This window comes from Hibiscus syriacus, unplaced genomic scaffold (assembly GCF_006381635.1).
Source record: "Hibiscus syriacus cultivar Baekdansim isolate YM2019G1 unplaced genomic scaffold, ASM638163v2 tig00006991_pilon, whole genome shotgun sequence".
In the NCBI taxonomy this organism is placed as follows: Eukaryota; Viridiplantae; Streptophyta; class Magnoliopsida; order Malvales; family Malvaceae; genus Hibiscus; species Hibiscus syriacus.
The window spans coordinates 173804-190739 of record NW_024062120.1 but is presented as its reverse complement, the minus strand read 5'-3'; the positions used below and the strand labels follow the sequence as shown (position 1 = coordinate 190739).

At 40.0% G+C, this 16936-nt stretch overlaps 1 protein-coding gene across 3 annotated transcripts; it reads left to right on the top strand.

Annotated features, from left to right (window-relative positions):
* The first annotated feature begins 312 nt into the window (after positions 1–312).
* LOC120201106 (transcriptional corepressor LEUNIG-like) lies at positions 313–16411 on the top strand. 3 transcript variants are annotated; one of them, XM_039201781.1, is made up of 20 exons: positions 313–402; positions 572–696; positions 1227–1324; positions 1479–1588; positions 2139–2603; positions 2678–2766; positions 3063–3141; positions 3213–3288; positions 3459–3508; positions 3667–3960; positions 4107–4138; positions 4193–4340; positions 13843–14088; positions 14165–14309; positions 14828–14937; positions 15054–15203; positions 15388–15543; positions 15652–15780; positions 15868–16074; positions 16241–16411. In XM_039201781.1, the coding sequence occupies exons 2-20, from the start codon at positions 665–667 to the stop codon at positions 16394–16396; spliced, it is 2772 nt and encodes a 923-aa protein (XP_039057712.1). In that variant the 5' UTR covers positions 313–402; positions 572–664; the 3' UTR covers positions 16397–16411. The 3 variants fall into 3 exon arrangements, with proteins under 3 accessions (XP_039057712.1, XP_039057711.1, XP_039057710.1); XM_039201780.1 differs by having other exon boundaries at positions 4107–4340; positions 14192–14309; XM_039201779.1 differs by having other exon boundaries at positions 4107–4340.
* Positions 16412–16936: the final 525 nt, after the last annotated feature.

The window sequence follows — 16936 nt, the reverse complement described above, 5'->3', positions numbered from 1 at the left end:
AAAGGGTTGAAATAATAAAAAGCAACAGCTTTGGAGTTTTTTCATAAATATCGAAGAATACAAGCGCCACAACGGAAAATGAATAAAGTTTTATTTTTTATTCAAATTACCGGTTACTCCCCAATAACCTCACTAACTCCACATTCTGCAGAAAACACGGCGTAATTTGAAGCAAACATTAAGGTTACAATAGTCATTAAGTTTAAAGTTGTCTCAGCAAATCCGGCGGGTTTTGGAAATTATCTAAGTTAAAAGGGCTTGTTCAGTAAATTCAACTAATAAAGCCATTATGATATCTGCAGCAGCAAGCCAAATGGAAAAAGCTACAGAAAGTAAATTCACTTGGAAAAATTATGAGAAAGTTCTGAAAAAAAACACCGATAAACGTTTGATGGATTGCAGGTATCTCTACCAATTCGTGTTGCTAAAATTAGAGAGATTTTCCCCTTTCCATATATTATTCCTCAGCATAGATTCTTCTCTTTCTTTCTACTACTGTAATAATATTTTTTTGGGTCAGTAGTGTGTTAATGAGTTTATATTTTGTTTTTTATTTTATTTTTCTGGGTAGCCATTAAAACTTGAAGAGAAGCTATTTCAGAGTTGTACCTAGGAATTTCAAGCTGTTCTCAAGTGTTTCTGGGCAGTTGTTAGAGTCAACAAGATGTCTCAAACCAACTGGGAAGCTGATAAAATGTAAGTCTTATCAAAGTTTGCGTTTTTTTTTGTGTGTGGGTTTGGTTGGGGGGGTGGCTTCAATAATCTTTTCAGTTCTTTTTATTGTTTGATTTTGGGTTCTGGTTATATATGCCTTTATGGGTTTTAACTTGTTCTTTCTGAAGTAGTTTAGATTCCAAGTTTAGTTCTTTGAAGCTGGTATTCCTTAGGGTTTGTTTCTTCTGGAACTTGTAGTTACCGTTATGCTCCTTTGCAGCATTTGTGTTCTTTATTTTATTGAATAAATAAATTTGATTTAGGGTATTTTATGTTTAATGTCAGTAATCTGTTCTGAAAAGACTGTTGCATCAAAACCTCCTTGGTGTTATTTATTTCTGAGAACCTCTCTTGGTGCAATATCTCGTTAAAATCCAAAATTTTATAAAGCTGATCATAGGAAGGGTTACATTTTTTTTACGATAGATTCGAATGTCTTTGCTGATAGTGTTGTGAAATTTGATTTGCTGTTGTAATTAGTGATTATTGGCCATTTATTGTCTCAATAACAGGTTAGATGTGTATATCCATGATTATTTAGTGAAGAGGGATTTAAAGGCTTCAGCTCAGGCATTTCAAGCTGAAGGGAAAGTTTCATCAGATCCTGTAGGTAAGAAACTAAGTGGGGTTCAGGAATTATGTTAAAGCAGAAGATGACTTATTCTTACTTTTTAAGGTTTCCCTCTTTTTACCCTTAGCACCAAATTTGGTTGGGAAAATTTAATGTTTTCATTGATTCTAATGTTCTGAACCTGTATATCCAGCTATTGATGCACCGGGTGGTTTTCTCTTTGAATGGTGGTCCGTTTTCTGGGACATATTCATTGCCAGGACTAATGAGAAGCACTCTGAGGTTGCTGCGTCTTATATTGAGGTCGGTTTTGATATTGTTTCACTTTTTCAATTTTAAACTGTCAATTTATTTTGATGACCTAGCATCAAAATTTCATTTTTGCATCTTTTGTTAGGTAGATGGTGCTAATGAGAAAGGATTGGGTTTGACATTAAGGCCCATCTGGCATCTTGCACTTCTGTTTTGATGTTCATTTCTCGCTATTTTACACCTTACTTTAAAACTTTAGAAAGTATGGTAGTGCTTCTTGTGTCCGAGTAAGTCAAATCTTTCTTTTTTTATTTTGAACTTTTAAGTGAGAGAACATTCCTTTTAAGTTTTACCTTAAAACATTAACTGATAACCAGCTCTTAATATGGGAGCCTCTATGTTGTGCTTTGTTGCATGACTGGCTAACTAAAGGTTTTTGATCCTTGAAATTAGGGAAGTGACCGATGGCTGGACAAGTGTTACTGGTGTATTTTGCTAAATTTTTTAATTATTTACACTTATAGTGTATCAAATCCTTAAGCATTCCAAATTATTTGTACTTCAAATATGATTATGTTTATGGTGCATTGTGGTATTGCAGACACAGTTGATTAAAGCACGAGAACAGCAGCAACCTCAACAGCCTCAACATCAGCAGCAACAGCAACAGCAGCAACAACTGCAGATGCAACAGCTTTTATTGCAGAGACATGCTCAGCAACAGCAGCAGCAACAACAACAACAACAACAACAGCAACAACAGCAGCAGCAGCAGCAGCAGCAGCAACAACAACAGCAGCAACAACAACAGCAGCAGCAGCAGCAACTACAACAGCAGCCACAGCAGCAACAACAGCAGCCACAGCAGCAACCCCAGCAGTTGCAGCAGCCTCAACAAAGAAGGGATGAGTCTCATCTCCTGAATGGCAGTACAAATGGACTTGTTGGAAATGACACACTCATGCGTCAGCCTGCTGCAACTGCTAATGCCGTGGCAACAAAGATGTATGAGGAAAGACTAAAGTTGCCACTTCAAAGGGATTCTATGGATGAAGCGGCCATAAAGGTAGGTGGATCTTCTTTAATTTCTTAGAAACATGTTATTCTTTTAGTTGTTAACCATCAAGGAATTCCCTACAGCAAAGGTATGGTGAGAATGTGGGCCAGCTTTTGGATCCCAATCATGCCTCAATCTTGAAGCCTGCAGCAGCAACCAGCCAACCTTCAGGGTGAGTATTTTTCATAATTTTTTATTCTCTTAAGAGCCTACAGCTGCAACCTACAGCTGCTGATGATTTTCTATTGCAATCTGAACAAGGGCATATGAATGTTACCTAAGACAATTTGCATAAATGTTTTGCAAGGTTTTCAATTTAAATTTTAGGGTAACTGCCTTCAATCTTGTGGTTAGTCTTTTGTATCATGAATTTGAACCACATAACAACCACAAACAAATTGGAACTGTTTCTCCTTTTTATCTGAAATAGCCAGTAACAAATATAGGGTTTGTTCATGCAAACTCCAGGCAAGTGTTGCATGGTACATCGGGTGGTATGTCTCCACAAGTTCAAGCTCGGGGTCAGCAATTGCCGGGAACAACACCGGTAGGCTCACATTATATTGACCTTCAATTCTTGCTTCTCTGATTCATGTTCTAAAATTTATCTGGAAGCAGGACATAAAGAGTGAAATAAATCCAGTATTGAATCCCAGGGCTGCCGGTCCAGATGGATCTTTAATTGGAATTCCGGGTAGGTTTATTTCATTTTCTTGGATTCTGTTTGAACTGCATCGGCCTTTGAAAATAGAACAAAAATGATAGTATTAACTCAACCTCAACTACATTTTTTCTTGTTCTTGTGTTGGGCTCTGTTTACTTAGAAATTTGGAAGATAAATAATGTGATGTCATTTTTTTTCAGGCTTGAATCAAGGTGGCAATAATTTGACTTTGAAAGGTTGGCCTTTAACAGTAAGTTTTATAAAGATTTGCTTTACCTTAGTGATAACGCTTAGTCTCATAGTTATGCCTATTTGAAATATTTTTTTTCTCGTTACATATATTTATGAATTTTAAATTTTACTTTTCATGTAGCGCTTTTGAATGGTCATCGTTTTCTCTGTTTCTAGGGACTGGACCAGCTGCGATCTGGGTTACTACAACAGCAAAAGCCTTTTATACAGGCTCCTCAGCCCTTCCACCAACTTCAGATGTTGACACCACAGCACCAGCAGCAACTCATGCTTGCTCAGCAGAATCTGACATCACCAGCTGGTAGCGATGAAAATAGAAGATTGAGAATGCTGTTGAATAATAATCGGATCATGGGCCTTTCAAATTCTATTGGTGATGTTCCAAATGTATCGACTTTGCAGGCAGGCAGTCCACTCATGAATCGGGGAGACGCAGATATGCTGATGAAGGTATTATTGACTCTAGGAAGTGTGCTTTTCCTACCCTTTCTCTTGAAAGGAAATTTTAAATTCCCCCCTTTCATTTTCTATGTATTTTGTTATGACATAAGTTTTATGATCTTCCAGTTTCTTAGAATATCTAATCTGCCTTGCAGTTAAAATTAGCTCAGTTGCAACATCAGCAACTGCAGCAGCAACAAAACAGTAACTCGCAGCAGCAGCAACAAAACAGTAACTCGCAGCAGCAGCAGCAAATTCAGCAGCATGCACTCTTGAATCAGCAGCCACAGAGTTCTAATCCAAGTCTACTTCAGCAAGATAAAGTTGGTGGAGGTGGAAGTGTGACCATGGATGGTAGCATGTCAAACTCATTTCGAGGGAATGATCAGGTGTCCGCCCTTTTCTAGTTACCTTCAGTTCATCTTGCCAAAAGGATTCCCGAGGGTTTATCTTGCTTCTATGTGGCACCCTACTGGGTGTGCCTTATACATGTTCAGGGCTTGGTAGAGATTTGTAATGTCCCTTTTGGTGAAATTTCTAGCTAATAGACTAACTCTGGTTTTGAAATATCCATTATTTCTTCTACTCCATTCCCTGCTCTTAGAATACTGAAATCATTTTTATTAAATATTTTTTGGTAGAACTTTGAATGCTTTATTTCTATGTTGCTCTTCCCTAATATTATAATCAATTAGTTTTAAAAACCATATTCTTACCGTCTTTTTCTTGTAGTGTATGGTTTTAAAAAATTTAATGAGCGTGCTAGGTAGAGAGAGAGTGAGAGAGGTTGTGGTTAGTCCCATTGTCGCCGTTGAGGAATGGACCGTGTTCATTAATGATCTTAGTATGAGGGTCTCAAGGCGTGTGTTAAGGGAGTTCTTTAGTCCTTTTGGTCAGATTCTGAGGATGTTCATTCCTCGTTTTTTAGAGAAATCTAATTAGAAGTCCACTACTTTTACCTTTGTTCAATTTGCTGATGAGGAAAGTAGGAAGAAAGTAGTTCTGTCTGTCAATGGGAAGTGGTTTGATGGGAGGAGAATCTTTGTAGGGGTGGCTAAGTACCAGAAGGCTAGTAGGAGGGAGGCAGTTGCTGGGAAGAGGACGTTGGGGAGTATGCCTAAGAAGTTTAATACCTCTACCTCTGGGAGGATTGCTATGTCGCTGAATAGCTTCAGGGATGACAGATTGTACAAGGAGGTTGTGCAGCCTGATGCTTTCTTGAGAAGGGCTCAAGTCTCAGGTCCAATCCATGATGGTTTTAAAAGGGAAGCAAGAGGAGGGGAGAAGGTTCGGGAGTTGTTCATTCCGAAAGACAACTCGGATTGGGTTAAAAGATCTCTTTTAGGGATTTTGAAACCAGATTTGAGTTTTGAGGCTTTAAAGGATGCTTTGTTGATTGAGGGCTTAGGGTTTCAGGTTTCAAGATGGGATTTTGCATGGAAGGCTTGCATCATCACTTTTGATTCGGTTGAGGAATTCTCTTTTGCCTGGGAGAAGGTGGTTTTTTTATAAGAATTTCAGGCCTCGTTAAAAACTTCCTTCTTGATTGTTGGAGCTAGTAGTGTAACTCCTTAATCAACAGGAGGAAAAGAATGCCTAAGGATTTTATTGCACATAAGAGATTACAAAAGAAACAACCTTGCAAACACCTATAACAGAACCGATGAACAAAAACAACCTAAAACCACCCATAAATAGCACCACTAGTCCATTCAATTCCTTCATTAGGTAACACATCAACCTCTAAATTGGATGTCCTATTAACCAATTCTAACAACACCTAATGCAAAACAAACCAACATTACAACCAAAAACTTGAAAAAAAAGGCCTCTGAAAATAGATGCCGAACAATTAAGTATCAATTGGAGGAACAAGTTCTAATGAGATATCGCAATCTTCGGGGACCCAAGAGTTAGGTTTGAAGGATGGATTAACTTCATGCACCATAATCTTGAATAAATTATCACCGACCTTCAATTCCAACAACTCATCAGTTCTCACTTGATCTTTTGTGAGTATTTGGATTTTAACCCGATCAAAAGACGATGGAAACTCGCAACTATTGTCGATTGATAATAATTTGCCCCACTTTGTTGCAATGCTTTTGAAAGTATCCCAATTCCAAGCGTGAAAAGGAATACCTTCGCAAACTAACCACACGCGACGACAATTCACCACTAGGCTCTCGGACCAAGTTTCCACTCTGGAAAACTATTCTGTAAGAGTCTCTAGATAGTCATCCTTCATGATTCTCAACGAATCAGAGTCTTCAAAAACCATTAGAACTATATTTGCAGCAACCCTCATTAGTGTGAAGCCAGCAAGTCCTTTAGCTTGAATTTGGTTAGCAAGATTACCAATTTTAATGAAGTTCTTACACTATCCCACAAGACAGTTATTCAGCACGTGTAGCTTATCCTCGTCTACAACGGCCTCAACTTCAGAGAATTTAATCCCCGAAATATCTTCCAGGCCAGACTTACAGCAAACAACAGTCAAGGACTTTCTCCAGTAAGATTGTCGGGGTCTGTACTTAGCCAAAGAGACTAACTTTGCTGCCATAAATATGATTACCATTCATCTTTGAAATCGCTATCTTGGCTTCTTTAATTGTTGCAAAGCGAATAAACCCAAAACGAACCCCTTGCGAGTTTCTTTTTTTGGGAATGAAGGCATCAATAACTTTACCGTATGTGCCAAACATGGACCGAAGTCTCTTCCAATGTATCGTCTCTGGAAGGTTTTCGATATAAATCGTGTAACAACCATTTTTGAACCCATTCCCGAAACTTGGTTGACCTTCCTTCGACCAATTATGAAAACCACTTCTACTCCTCGCTACTTTGGGAAAATCTTCATTGGAGAACCCTTTCGTAGTGCTCTCCTTGGTTCCATCATGATCAATATCGACGTTAGGAAGAGCTAGTACTGCCTGAACTACTGAAAACTTCCCGACCCTATGATTTCCTCCTTGAGAAGAAGACCGACCAACGTCATCTTTTCTAACAGGTGGCTAACAATCCAATGTTGCTTTAACAGAGCACTGCTTCAGAGGATTGGGTGAATGTGGACTATCACCTGACCTCGCTAAATACGTTCCCAAACTTTGCTGATTTTGGGACGTAGAATCTTTTCTGAAAGTAGTATCGTCGGGCTCAACTGTCCAACCAGCTTCACGAGCCAAGGCAACTAAAACATCGTTCATAGCAACATTCTGGGGAATAGGGAAATTACCGAACTGCCTCAAACCAGCCAGCAAATGTTTGGTGAAAACTCGTCTGAATCGTTTTCGAATCTTTGTGTTCTCCTTTTCATTCACCTTTGAACGTTTTTCCTTACCAGAAAAAGATGAAGTGTTTGCACCAACGAGTCCAGCGGTTTTGAATTGCCTTCCTCGTGATATTGTATCCTCAAGCATTTTAAGTTCCTATTCTCGCTTCTTCAAATCAGCCACTAGAGATTTGAGTTCCTTCACTCTCGCTTCTAAATCCTTGGCTTCAAGAGGGACAGATGAAATCCTAGTCGTTGAAGGAGGAGCAGAACAATGACCCGCAGAGGATGCATCCATCGCATCTGATCCAGCAGACCTTGGAGCATCCACTACGTCTGTTGCAGCAGACCTTCGATGTCGCCTGGGCTGGGACGGTGGTTGAGGTTCTATGGATAGATCGAAACTTACAGAGCAAAAAGAAACGATTCTCTATGCAAGGAAACACAGGTTCTGGTCGCGAAGAGAAGACGAGTTCGAAGGTGAGACAGTGTCGAACGTTGACGGCGGGATCGGCGGTAGACAACAGAGGAAGCTGTGAAGATTTGCGTCAAATGGCAGTGATTTTCGCAAATCTAAGACCAGATCCGAAAACACCGTTAGCCGACGAACCTCCCAGGAAAAAACGCGTCAAAACTAGGTCGGAGTAAGGCGGCGAACGGCTGACGGAGGCGGCGGGTGGCGGACGACGTCGGGGGACAATGGGTGTTTGACGGAGGAGAGAAGATTCAAAACGGGCTCGTGAAAATTCAAAATTTGAAATCACCTGGGTTAGAGAGAAGCTTGAGCTTCTCTCACTAACACGTGCTGAACAACATGAAGCATAGCTCTGCTTCAAACATATAGAGAAGAAGAAAGTTGAGATGTCCTTGTGTTTTGATTGGCTGGATCCAGTCCTGAACGAGAAGGGAGTCCCCATGGCTGTGTCAGATTGAATTGAGTGGTTTGCCTTTACGGTGTTGGAATGAGTTTTTCCTTGGAGCAACTTATTGGTAAATGGGGGAGGTTCTTATGTTTTAAGGAAGAATCAAAGATCAGGACTGATATGTCGTCGGCAAAAGTCCTGCTCAGGGTGGAAAGTCCTTTTGATGTCCCTAGCACGGTCACTGTAGGATCCTATGGTAGATCGTTCTTAGTCAAGATTGCCATGGGGTCTGTGGTGCCCCCATCAGAGGAGTTGGGGAGGAGGAAGGAGTATTTTTTTAATAATTTGAATTGCGATCTTGCGTTTTCCGTGGTGGAGGATGGTCGGTGTCCTATTCTGGCAGTAGACAGAATTCTTTCTGCAGAGAATTCTAGGCTTAAAGTTTGCTCATGGTTGAATAATGGACAGGGTAATGGTGGGAAGGGTGTTAGTGGGGGACAGGCCTCATTGAGTAAGTCAAAAGCGGATTCTTCACATGGTGGGCAGTCAATTTTCCTGGATATTAGGTCCCCTCTAGTGGATGGTCACGTGGGATTGGGACTTAGAGATTTTTCTCTTCCAGTTGATAAGGTCCAGCCGGATGATAACGAGGACTCCTTGCTCCCTCTAAGGATGTTTGTCCTTCGGGGCCGGCTTTTAATTTTAATGGGCCGGGGACAATTGTTTTCTTCATTCCAACAATAGAACAAACCTTCCTGCAGAAGATGGTAGTAATTTGTTGGGGAGGATGTGCACAAGGGAGGGGGGGGAGTCAATTCAAAGTGTTCAGGAGGTCCATTTGGTTAATGAGCAATCTGTTGGGCAGAGAGATAGCCTTGGGGATCTTCGTTCGGTTGCTATTCCGATTGGTTCTATGAACATGAAGGTGGTCATGGAGGGCCTCAATTTAAACATTAATGAGGATTGTTGTTCTAATTCGAGTGTTAGAGATAGTATCTCGCTTCCCCGAGATAGAACCAGTCCAGTCAAGGTCCTTTCACGGTTAAGAGTGGCCCCTACTCACTCTGGCAATGTGGGCTTGGAGGGTGAAGTGGTCAATTTTTTTGATAGAGTTTATAGAAGGGTGTTCAGAAGTATGGTCAAGGATTCCTTGGATCAAGCCAGGGAACCCTCACAGTCTGCTCAGGATTATATGGAAGCTAGGATAGAAGCTGCTACTACTAGGGAGGTTTGTAACATGCTGGGAATTTCGTTTAAAGGGGGGAATCAGACTTTAGAAGAAGAGTTTGTTAAGTTGCAGTTGAAGGGGTCTCGTAATGGTTCCTGATTGTTTGAGTCGGAGTGGTTGGGGGTGTTTTGAAGTCTAATTGCGAATGTCTAATCTTAAATTTATTACTTGGAATGTTAGAGGGCTTGGGAAGAAGGAAAAAATCAGAGCAGTGGCTAGGTTGGTTATTAATGAAAAGCCGTCCCTTTTGTTATTACAAGAAACTAAACTTTCTGTTTGCCGTAGTGGTTTGAGGAGGAAGCTAGGGGCTAATTTCCTACGAGGCAGTAGTTTTTCTCCTGCTGATGGTTCGGCAGGTGGCTTGATGTGTTTGTGGAATGAGGATGCTTTTGAGGTCTGTTCAGAGCATAAGGACAGAAGATTTATGGCTCTTTTAGGGAAATTTAAGTTGAGCAATTTTGAATGTGTTATAATAAATGTATATGGCCCTTCAGTAGAGGCCGACAAAGAAGAGTTTTTCAGAGACTTCATGTGTTATGTGGGTATTTTGACTGTGCCTGTTTGTATGGGGGGATTTCAATGCTTATCTTGTCCCTGAGGAGAAATGTGGTTTCACTTAGAATTGGCACTCCATGGATCTGTTTAGATCTTTTATTCATCGTTATAACCTGATGGACTTACCGCTAGTAGGGAGGAGGTTCACTTGGTGTAATTTTAGAGAGTCCCCCACTTGGGTTAGGCTGGACAGATTTCTTATTACTGGCTCATTTTTAAATCTTCATCCTAATGTGATCCAAAAAATGCTTCCTAAATCCCTTTCGGATCATAATCCTGTCGTGTTAGTAGAAGAATGCTTTAATTGGTCCTAAGTCGTTTCTTTTTTTAATTATCTTTTAGAGGAGGAGGGGTTTGTTGGGGTGGTTGAAAATTCTATTGCAAATTCGAGGAATGACTTCGGGTGTAGGGGATTATTTTCTCTTCTTAAAGGAACTAAGTTGGTTATTAAGAATTGGCCAAGGATTAATCATAGAGGGTTTTCGGTTGCAATCTCAGATTTGGAAGCGAGGATAAATGACCTGGAGTTGAAATTTCAGAATGGGGGGATCTCTGCTCAAGAAAGGGAGCTTCTTGACATTTCGAGGAAGGAACTATGGAATTTGCATAGGAAGGAGGAGAATATTTGGTTACAGAGGTCTAGATTGAAGTGGAATAACAAGGGGGATAAAAATACCAAGTTTTTCCACCTTTGTGCACTTAATAGAAGCAGAATTAACTCCATTTCATCATTGAAGGTAGGTGGTGTGGTTATTTCAGACCCAGTTCAACTGAGAGGCACTATCTTTGACTATTTCAAGGCTGTCTATAACTCGAATTCAACTCTAGAGGTGGAGGTTATGGATCTCAACTTTGCTAAACGGAATCACGATCAGGTGACAGTTCTTGAAAGGAATTTTTCTGAGCAAGAAGTGTGGGAGGCAATTTCTCAGTCGGACAGCTCCAAAGCGCCGAGTCTGATGGTTTCAAGATGGGGTTCTTTAAGAAATTCTGGTCAAGCCTGAAGGTTTTTATTATGAAGTTTGTTGAAGATTTCTACAATGGAAGGAATTGGGAGCATGGGGTAAACCGTGCTTTTATAACTCTGATTCCAAAGATCAGAAATCCGGAAGGCATTGAAGACTACAGACCAATTAGCCTAGTTGGCAGTCTGTATAAAATTATTTCCAAAGTTCTTTCTAGAAGGCTTGTGTCTGTTATTAAAGATATTATAAGCCCTACACAGTTTGCCTTTATCCCGGGTAGGCAGCTTCATGAATGTGCTTTCTTAGCCAATGAAGCTATTGATTTTTGGAGAAAAAAGGGGAGGAAAGGCGTTGTTTTTAAGGTCGATTTTTGGCGTGCTTACGATTCGGTGGAATGGCCGATCTTATTGAGGCTTTTGAAAGTTATGGGCTTTGGTGATAAGTGGATTTCATGGATTAAATTTTGTATATCTTCTGCTTCTATTTCGGTTCTTGTTAATGGTTCTCCCACTGAGGAATTTATGATGAGCAAAGGGTTAAGACAAGGCTGCAGTTTGTCTCCTCTGTTATTTAATATAGTTGGGGAACTGCTGAACCTTATGTTGGTTAAGGCTGTTGACATAGGATTGTTTGAAGGGTTTAGTATTGGTAGGGAGAATAATCTTTTCTTTTTGACCCACTTACAATTTGCAGACGACTTAATTATTTTCTGCAGGGATTCTCCTACTCAGATTTTGAATATTAGGAGTGTTGAGGATTTTTAGTCTAATGTCAGGACTAAATCTTAATTTATCCAAGAGTAAGTTGTATGGTGTTAATTTGGAAGAGGATCTTTTAGAAGAATGGGCTTCGGTGGTAGGCTGTGGTGTGGGTGCTCTACCTATGACTTATCTTGGTCTATCGATTGGTACTTCCAAGAATTCTGATCTGCCGTGGGAACCGGTGATCCAAAATTTTTCTTCAAAATTAGCAGGTTGGAAAGCTTCAACACTTTCGTTGGCTGGGAGATTGGTGCTAGTGAAGACGGTGTTGTCATCCTTGTCGATTTTCTTCATGTCCATTTTTAAAATTCCTCCTAAGGTAAATCATAAGCTGAATTCTATAATGGCTAGATTCCTTTGGGGGGAAGGTCCAGAAATAAAACGGATTCATTGGGTTAATTGGAATTTGGTGTGTCAACCGATTGACGAGGGGGGCTTGGGTGTTTTGGACCTGAGTTTGATCAATCGAGTGCTACTTGGGAAGTGGGTTTGGAAGTTTGCTAACGAGAAGGATTCTCTATGGAAGAATATGCTTTGCTGCATTCACAATAGCAGTAACTTATCTTTATCTTTAAGTACGGCAGTTTCTCCCCAAGGCTCTTGGGTTTGGAGAGGAATTAGGAATAACTATGAGAAGAAGGATGAAATTGGAGAATGCTTGAGGTCAAATTCGAAGATGCAAGTAGGGAATGGTAGATCTATTGCATTTTGGAATGATGCTTGGGTTAATAACTCAACTCTTAGAGACCAATTCCCAAGGATTTTTGCTCTATCTATTAATAAAGGGGGGAAAGTTGCTGAATTTGGTTGCCTAGAAAACAGTGGATGGGTTTGGAATATCCAATTAAGGAGGAATTTATGTGACTGAGAATTAGATCAGTGGATTTCCTTGATGTCTTTGCTGGATAACATTGGTTTGATGGATTTAGTTGATGATTTTTTGGCTTGGTCTGGGAATGGTGATGGACTGTTCTCGGCTAAATCCTGTAGATTGACTATTTCGGGCAGTTCTAGAGGGAATTTCCAGTGGAGCAAATGAGTGTGGTCTGGTTTGGCTCCCCCCAAGGTTCAAACCTTTTTGTGGCAGTTATCTCATCATAAAGTGGCTGTTAGAGTAGAGCTGAAAAAGCGAGGGGTACCATTGGAAAATGTTTTCTGTCCTTTATGTCTTAAGGACGAAGAAACAATTCAACATCTTTTTACTGTGTGTCCGGTTGTAGGGGAGCTGTGAAATAGGTTCTTATGTTTATGGGATGTAGTAACAATTCTGCCTAAAGATCCTCAGTCTCTACTTTGCTCTTGGCCTCATCTTATGGCATCGTCTTCTATTTGGAAGTTTATCCCGGTGTTGTTTTGTGGTCTACTTGGAAAGCTAGGAATTCGATGGTGTTCGAAAATGGTAAACTTGACATGGCTTTACTGTTTTTCATCTCCAGATTCAGACTGGCGAATTGGTTTTTAGCAAAATATCCTAAGGCAAATATCCAGGTTGATATATTGGTAGGGGATCCAAGGCTTGCTGACAGTATTGTAATTTGCCCTCCAAAGATGAAGAAGGATACGTGCTGGTATCCTCCTCCACCTGATTTCTTTAAGTTCAATGTGGATGGGGTGGTAAGGTCTGATGGTTTACAAGGAGGAATAAGGGGAATTTTGAAAGACTCAAACGGCTCTAAGCTTATCTCCTTCTCTACTGCTGTGGGTCCAGGTCCGCCCATGTTTGCTGAGTTGAAAGCAATCAAAGAGGGAATTGATGTTTTTCTTTCATCTCAATGGGCGGGGAAAGGAAGATTAGTGTTAGAAAGTGATTGTTTAACGGTAGTGGATTGGATTTTGAGGCCTGTTTCGGCCCCCGCTTTTTTCAGGTCATTGGTGCCTTAGTTACTGCTAAGGACATTATGGTTAGATGGATCCCTAGGAACTGTAATTGTGAGGCGGATAAGTTAGCTAAGGAGGGGATAGGTTGAACGCTTATAGTTTCATCGTTGTTATGTTTTGTTCTGTTAGGAGTTTTTAGTGTAAAGTGTATCTTATGTAATTCTGGGTATCAATAAAATTGAGGTACTCTTTTCCTCCTTCAGTTTGTTGCCTCTTCTTAAGAGGCAACGATGACGGAGGTTTTTAACGAAACCTCCTATTCCTATAAAAAAAAAAGTTTGGAGTGCACTTATAAGTTCTATTGCAGTAGACCGGGCTTAAGTAAATATTTGAGCAGTTTCTTAACTTAGTTTCCTTAATTAATTTTAAGGTTTCAAAAAACCAGAATGGGAGAAAGAGAAAACAGCCAGTGTCTTCTTCAGGCCCTGCCAATAGCACGGGGACAGCAAACACAGCTGGTCCTTCCCCAAGTTCAGCACCTTCCACTCCGTCAACGCACACCCCTGGAGATGTGATCTCAATGCCTGCTATGCCTCATAGTGGTAGTTCTTCCAAGTCTATGATAATGTTTGGTGCTGATGGTGCTGGCACACTTACATCTCCATCAAACCGGTTGGTGAGTATATTATTTTTGCATGGATGAAAATTAAAATTTTCTTGCATGAATTCTCATTGGAATTCCATTTTGGCAGTGGGATGATAAAGATCTTGAATTGCAGGCTGATATGGATCGATTTGTGGAGGATGGCTCACTTGATGATAATGTTGAATCTTTTTTATCGCATGATGATACAGATCCTAGAGATGCAGTTGGGCGATGTGTGGATGTCACTAAAGGTGTATAAAGTAACTTTTATGGTTGTGATTTGTTAAACTCTGCTGTTGTTGGAGATCTTATATAGGCACTTTTCTTGAATATTGTAGTTCCGCTCTCTTGAATTTTTTTCCCCCAGTATTAATCTGTTTGTGAAATGATTATGGCAATTGGTGCATCCTCATTGGGATTCGCCATGCTCTTTTTGGTGTTATTCTTTCTGATTTGACCTTTTAATTGTTGTTTATTGCTACTAATTTTATGATCTTGCCACGTTGGCATTTTCTGGGATTTGAGGTCACAAGAGATTGAATCTTGATCACTGGAACTGAGTTAAGCACTCTACTAACTAATCACATAGCTGTTTGCGACATAGGTTTATTTATCAAAATGCTAATTGGATCTGACGAAAGGAAATTCAGCTATTGCATGGGTGCTTATATTTAACCTTGTTTGCAATTTTGAGGGTTATAAATTCATCCGATCATAAGTGGATCAGTTCCATGCTTTAACAGTATACCAAATTTTAATTTTTCTTCAGGTTTCACATTTATGGAATTAAATTCTGTTCGAGCAAGCAGTAGCAAAGTCACTTCTTGTCATTTTTCATCAGATGGAAAGTTGCTTGCTAGTGGTGGCCATGATAAAAAGGTGAGTACCTGGAGAAGAGATGAAACTTTGCTACTTTTGAACTGTCAAGTTTACGATGGTTTTCATTTTAAAATCATGCTAAGAAGTGAAATCCTTTGCACCTTTTTCCTACACAGGCTGTATTATGGTACACAGATAATTTGAAGCCAAAGTCTACACTTGAAGAACATTCATGTTTAATTACCGATGTTCGTTTCAGTCCAAGCATGCCACGCCTTGCAACATCTTCATTTGACAAAACTGTCAGAGTTTGGGATGCTGACAGTGTTAGTAGATATTTTTCCTTTTCAATTACTCAAAATTGTTTGGACTTTTGGGTTAATGTTTTCTTCTATATTTCTTTCTTCTCGATAGCCATTCAATTGTATTTTGCAGATTTTATGTCTTATGTCCTTTATCAGCATGGTCTTACCGGTTATATTTAACTGTCACTTTTCTTGACTTCTGCAGCCTGGTTATTCACTTCGCACTTTTATGGGACATTCTGGTAATGTTATGTCACTCGACTTCCACCCGACTAAGGATGACCTTATCTGCTCTTGTGATGGTGATGGTGAAATCAGATACTGGAGTATCAACAACGGGAGTTGTGCGAGAGTTTTCAAGGTAATGATCTTGCGACCGAGTTCCTTTCAGTGTGATTAAATTGAATTCAGACCTCTGTCTTTGAGGTGGATGTGCACCTGTTAAGAATGTCTCCTTTATGTTGATCAGGGTGGTACAGCTCCTGGTACATTCCAGCTGAGATTTCAACCTCGCCTTGGAAAATATCTTGCTTTAGCTGCAGAAAATGTTGTATCAATATTGGATGCAGAAACTCAAGCTTGTCGACACTCATTACATGTGGTTCACCGACCTTTTTTCTCTTTGAAATTCTATATGTACATAGATATAAGAATTGTGAATTTTTTTATGCATTTATAATGTCAGGGACATACGAAACTGATCCATTCAGTATGCTGGGACTCTAATGGTGAGTTTCTAGCATCTGTTAGTGAGGACTCTGTCAGAGTTTGGAGCTTTGGATCTGGAAGCGAAGGGGAACGTGTTCATGAATTGAGCTGTAGTGGCAACAAGTTTCACTCGTGTGTTTTCCATCCAACAATTCCATCATTGCTGGTCATCGGCTGTTACCAGGCAAGTAACTTTCTTGTTTGTTGCGAGCTTCTCGAAAATCCTCTTGGTAGTACACGGGATAGTTTCACTAGTTTCAGGACACCATTGATTTCTGATTCCTTGTTTGAAACTTTTGGAGCTGTGTCGGGTTCAATTACATAGCATTTGTTTTGTTCATATGCTGCAGTCGTTGGAGCTATGGAATATGACTGACAATAAGATTAAGACATTGTCGGCTCACGAAGGACTAATTGCTGCATTGGCGGTCTCACCCGTGACGGGGTTGGTTTCTTCCGCTAGTCACGACAAGTTCGTTAAATTGTGGAAGTCGTACAATTGTTAGCAGAACTTGCAAGTTTATCGAGGTTGTGGTTGTGGTTGTTCATTGTCCATGTGGATTCTGTCCTTGTTTTGGATTCCCCTATAACTTCAACCTTGTTCGCTGTTGTATGCATGATATGTGATCTTCTATGTTAAGTTCTTTGACTTTTGTTTCTCTTATTCTTCATATCTTTCCTGTGCACGAAAATGGTGAAATTGTGCTTTAGGCCCCACTTGAATATAGATAATTCAGTTTAGTCCTTGGCATAAAATTCTACCTTTGTTCTTCCAACAATTTATATATTCATCATGGACTTCCAATGAAAGATTTATGGCTTTGCCCTCCAAACAACGAGAGCTGTCATACATAAGAGCTCACACACTGTTCATCACGTGGATCTAAAAATCAATATTACAACATTGGAATTTTGTTTTCATAGACAATACGGGGGTAACCCAAGTCATTTGAAAGATAAATAGTATAAGGGTAAAGTATGCATTCAGTCACCCAATCTTATCGTGTTTTTATTTTGATCATTCAACTTCAAATATCTTTGATTTT

Bases quoted from the DNA above. Each gene is read 5' to 3' on its own strand.
- LOC120201106 (XM_039201779.1), top strand. From the start codon at position 665: ATGTCTCAAACCAACTGGGAAGCTGATAAAAT. The intron at 14,938-15,053 runs GTGAGTACCTGG...TTTCCTACACAG, and splicing joins GTGGTGGCCATGATAAAAAG to GCTGTATTATGGTACACAGA. The intron at 15,544-15,651 runs GTAATGATCTTG...TATGTTGATCAG, and splicing joins GTTGTGCGAGAGTTTTCAAG to GGTGGTACAGCTCCTGGTAC.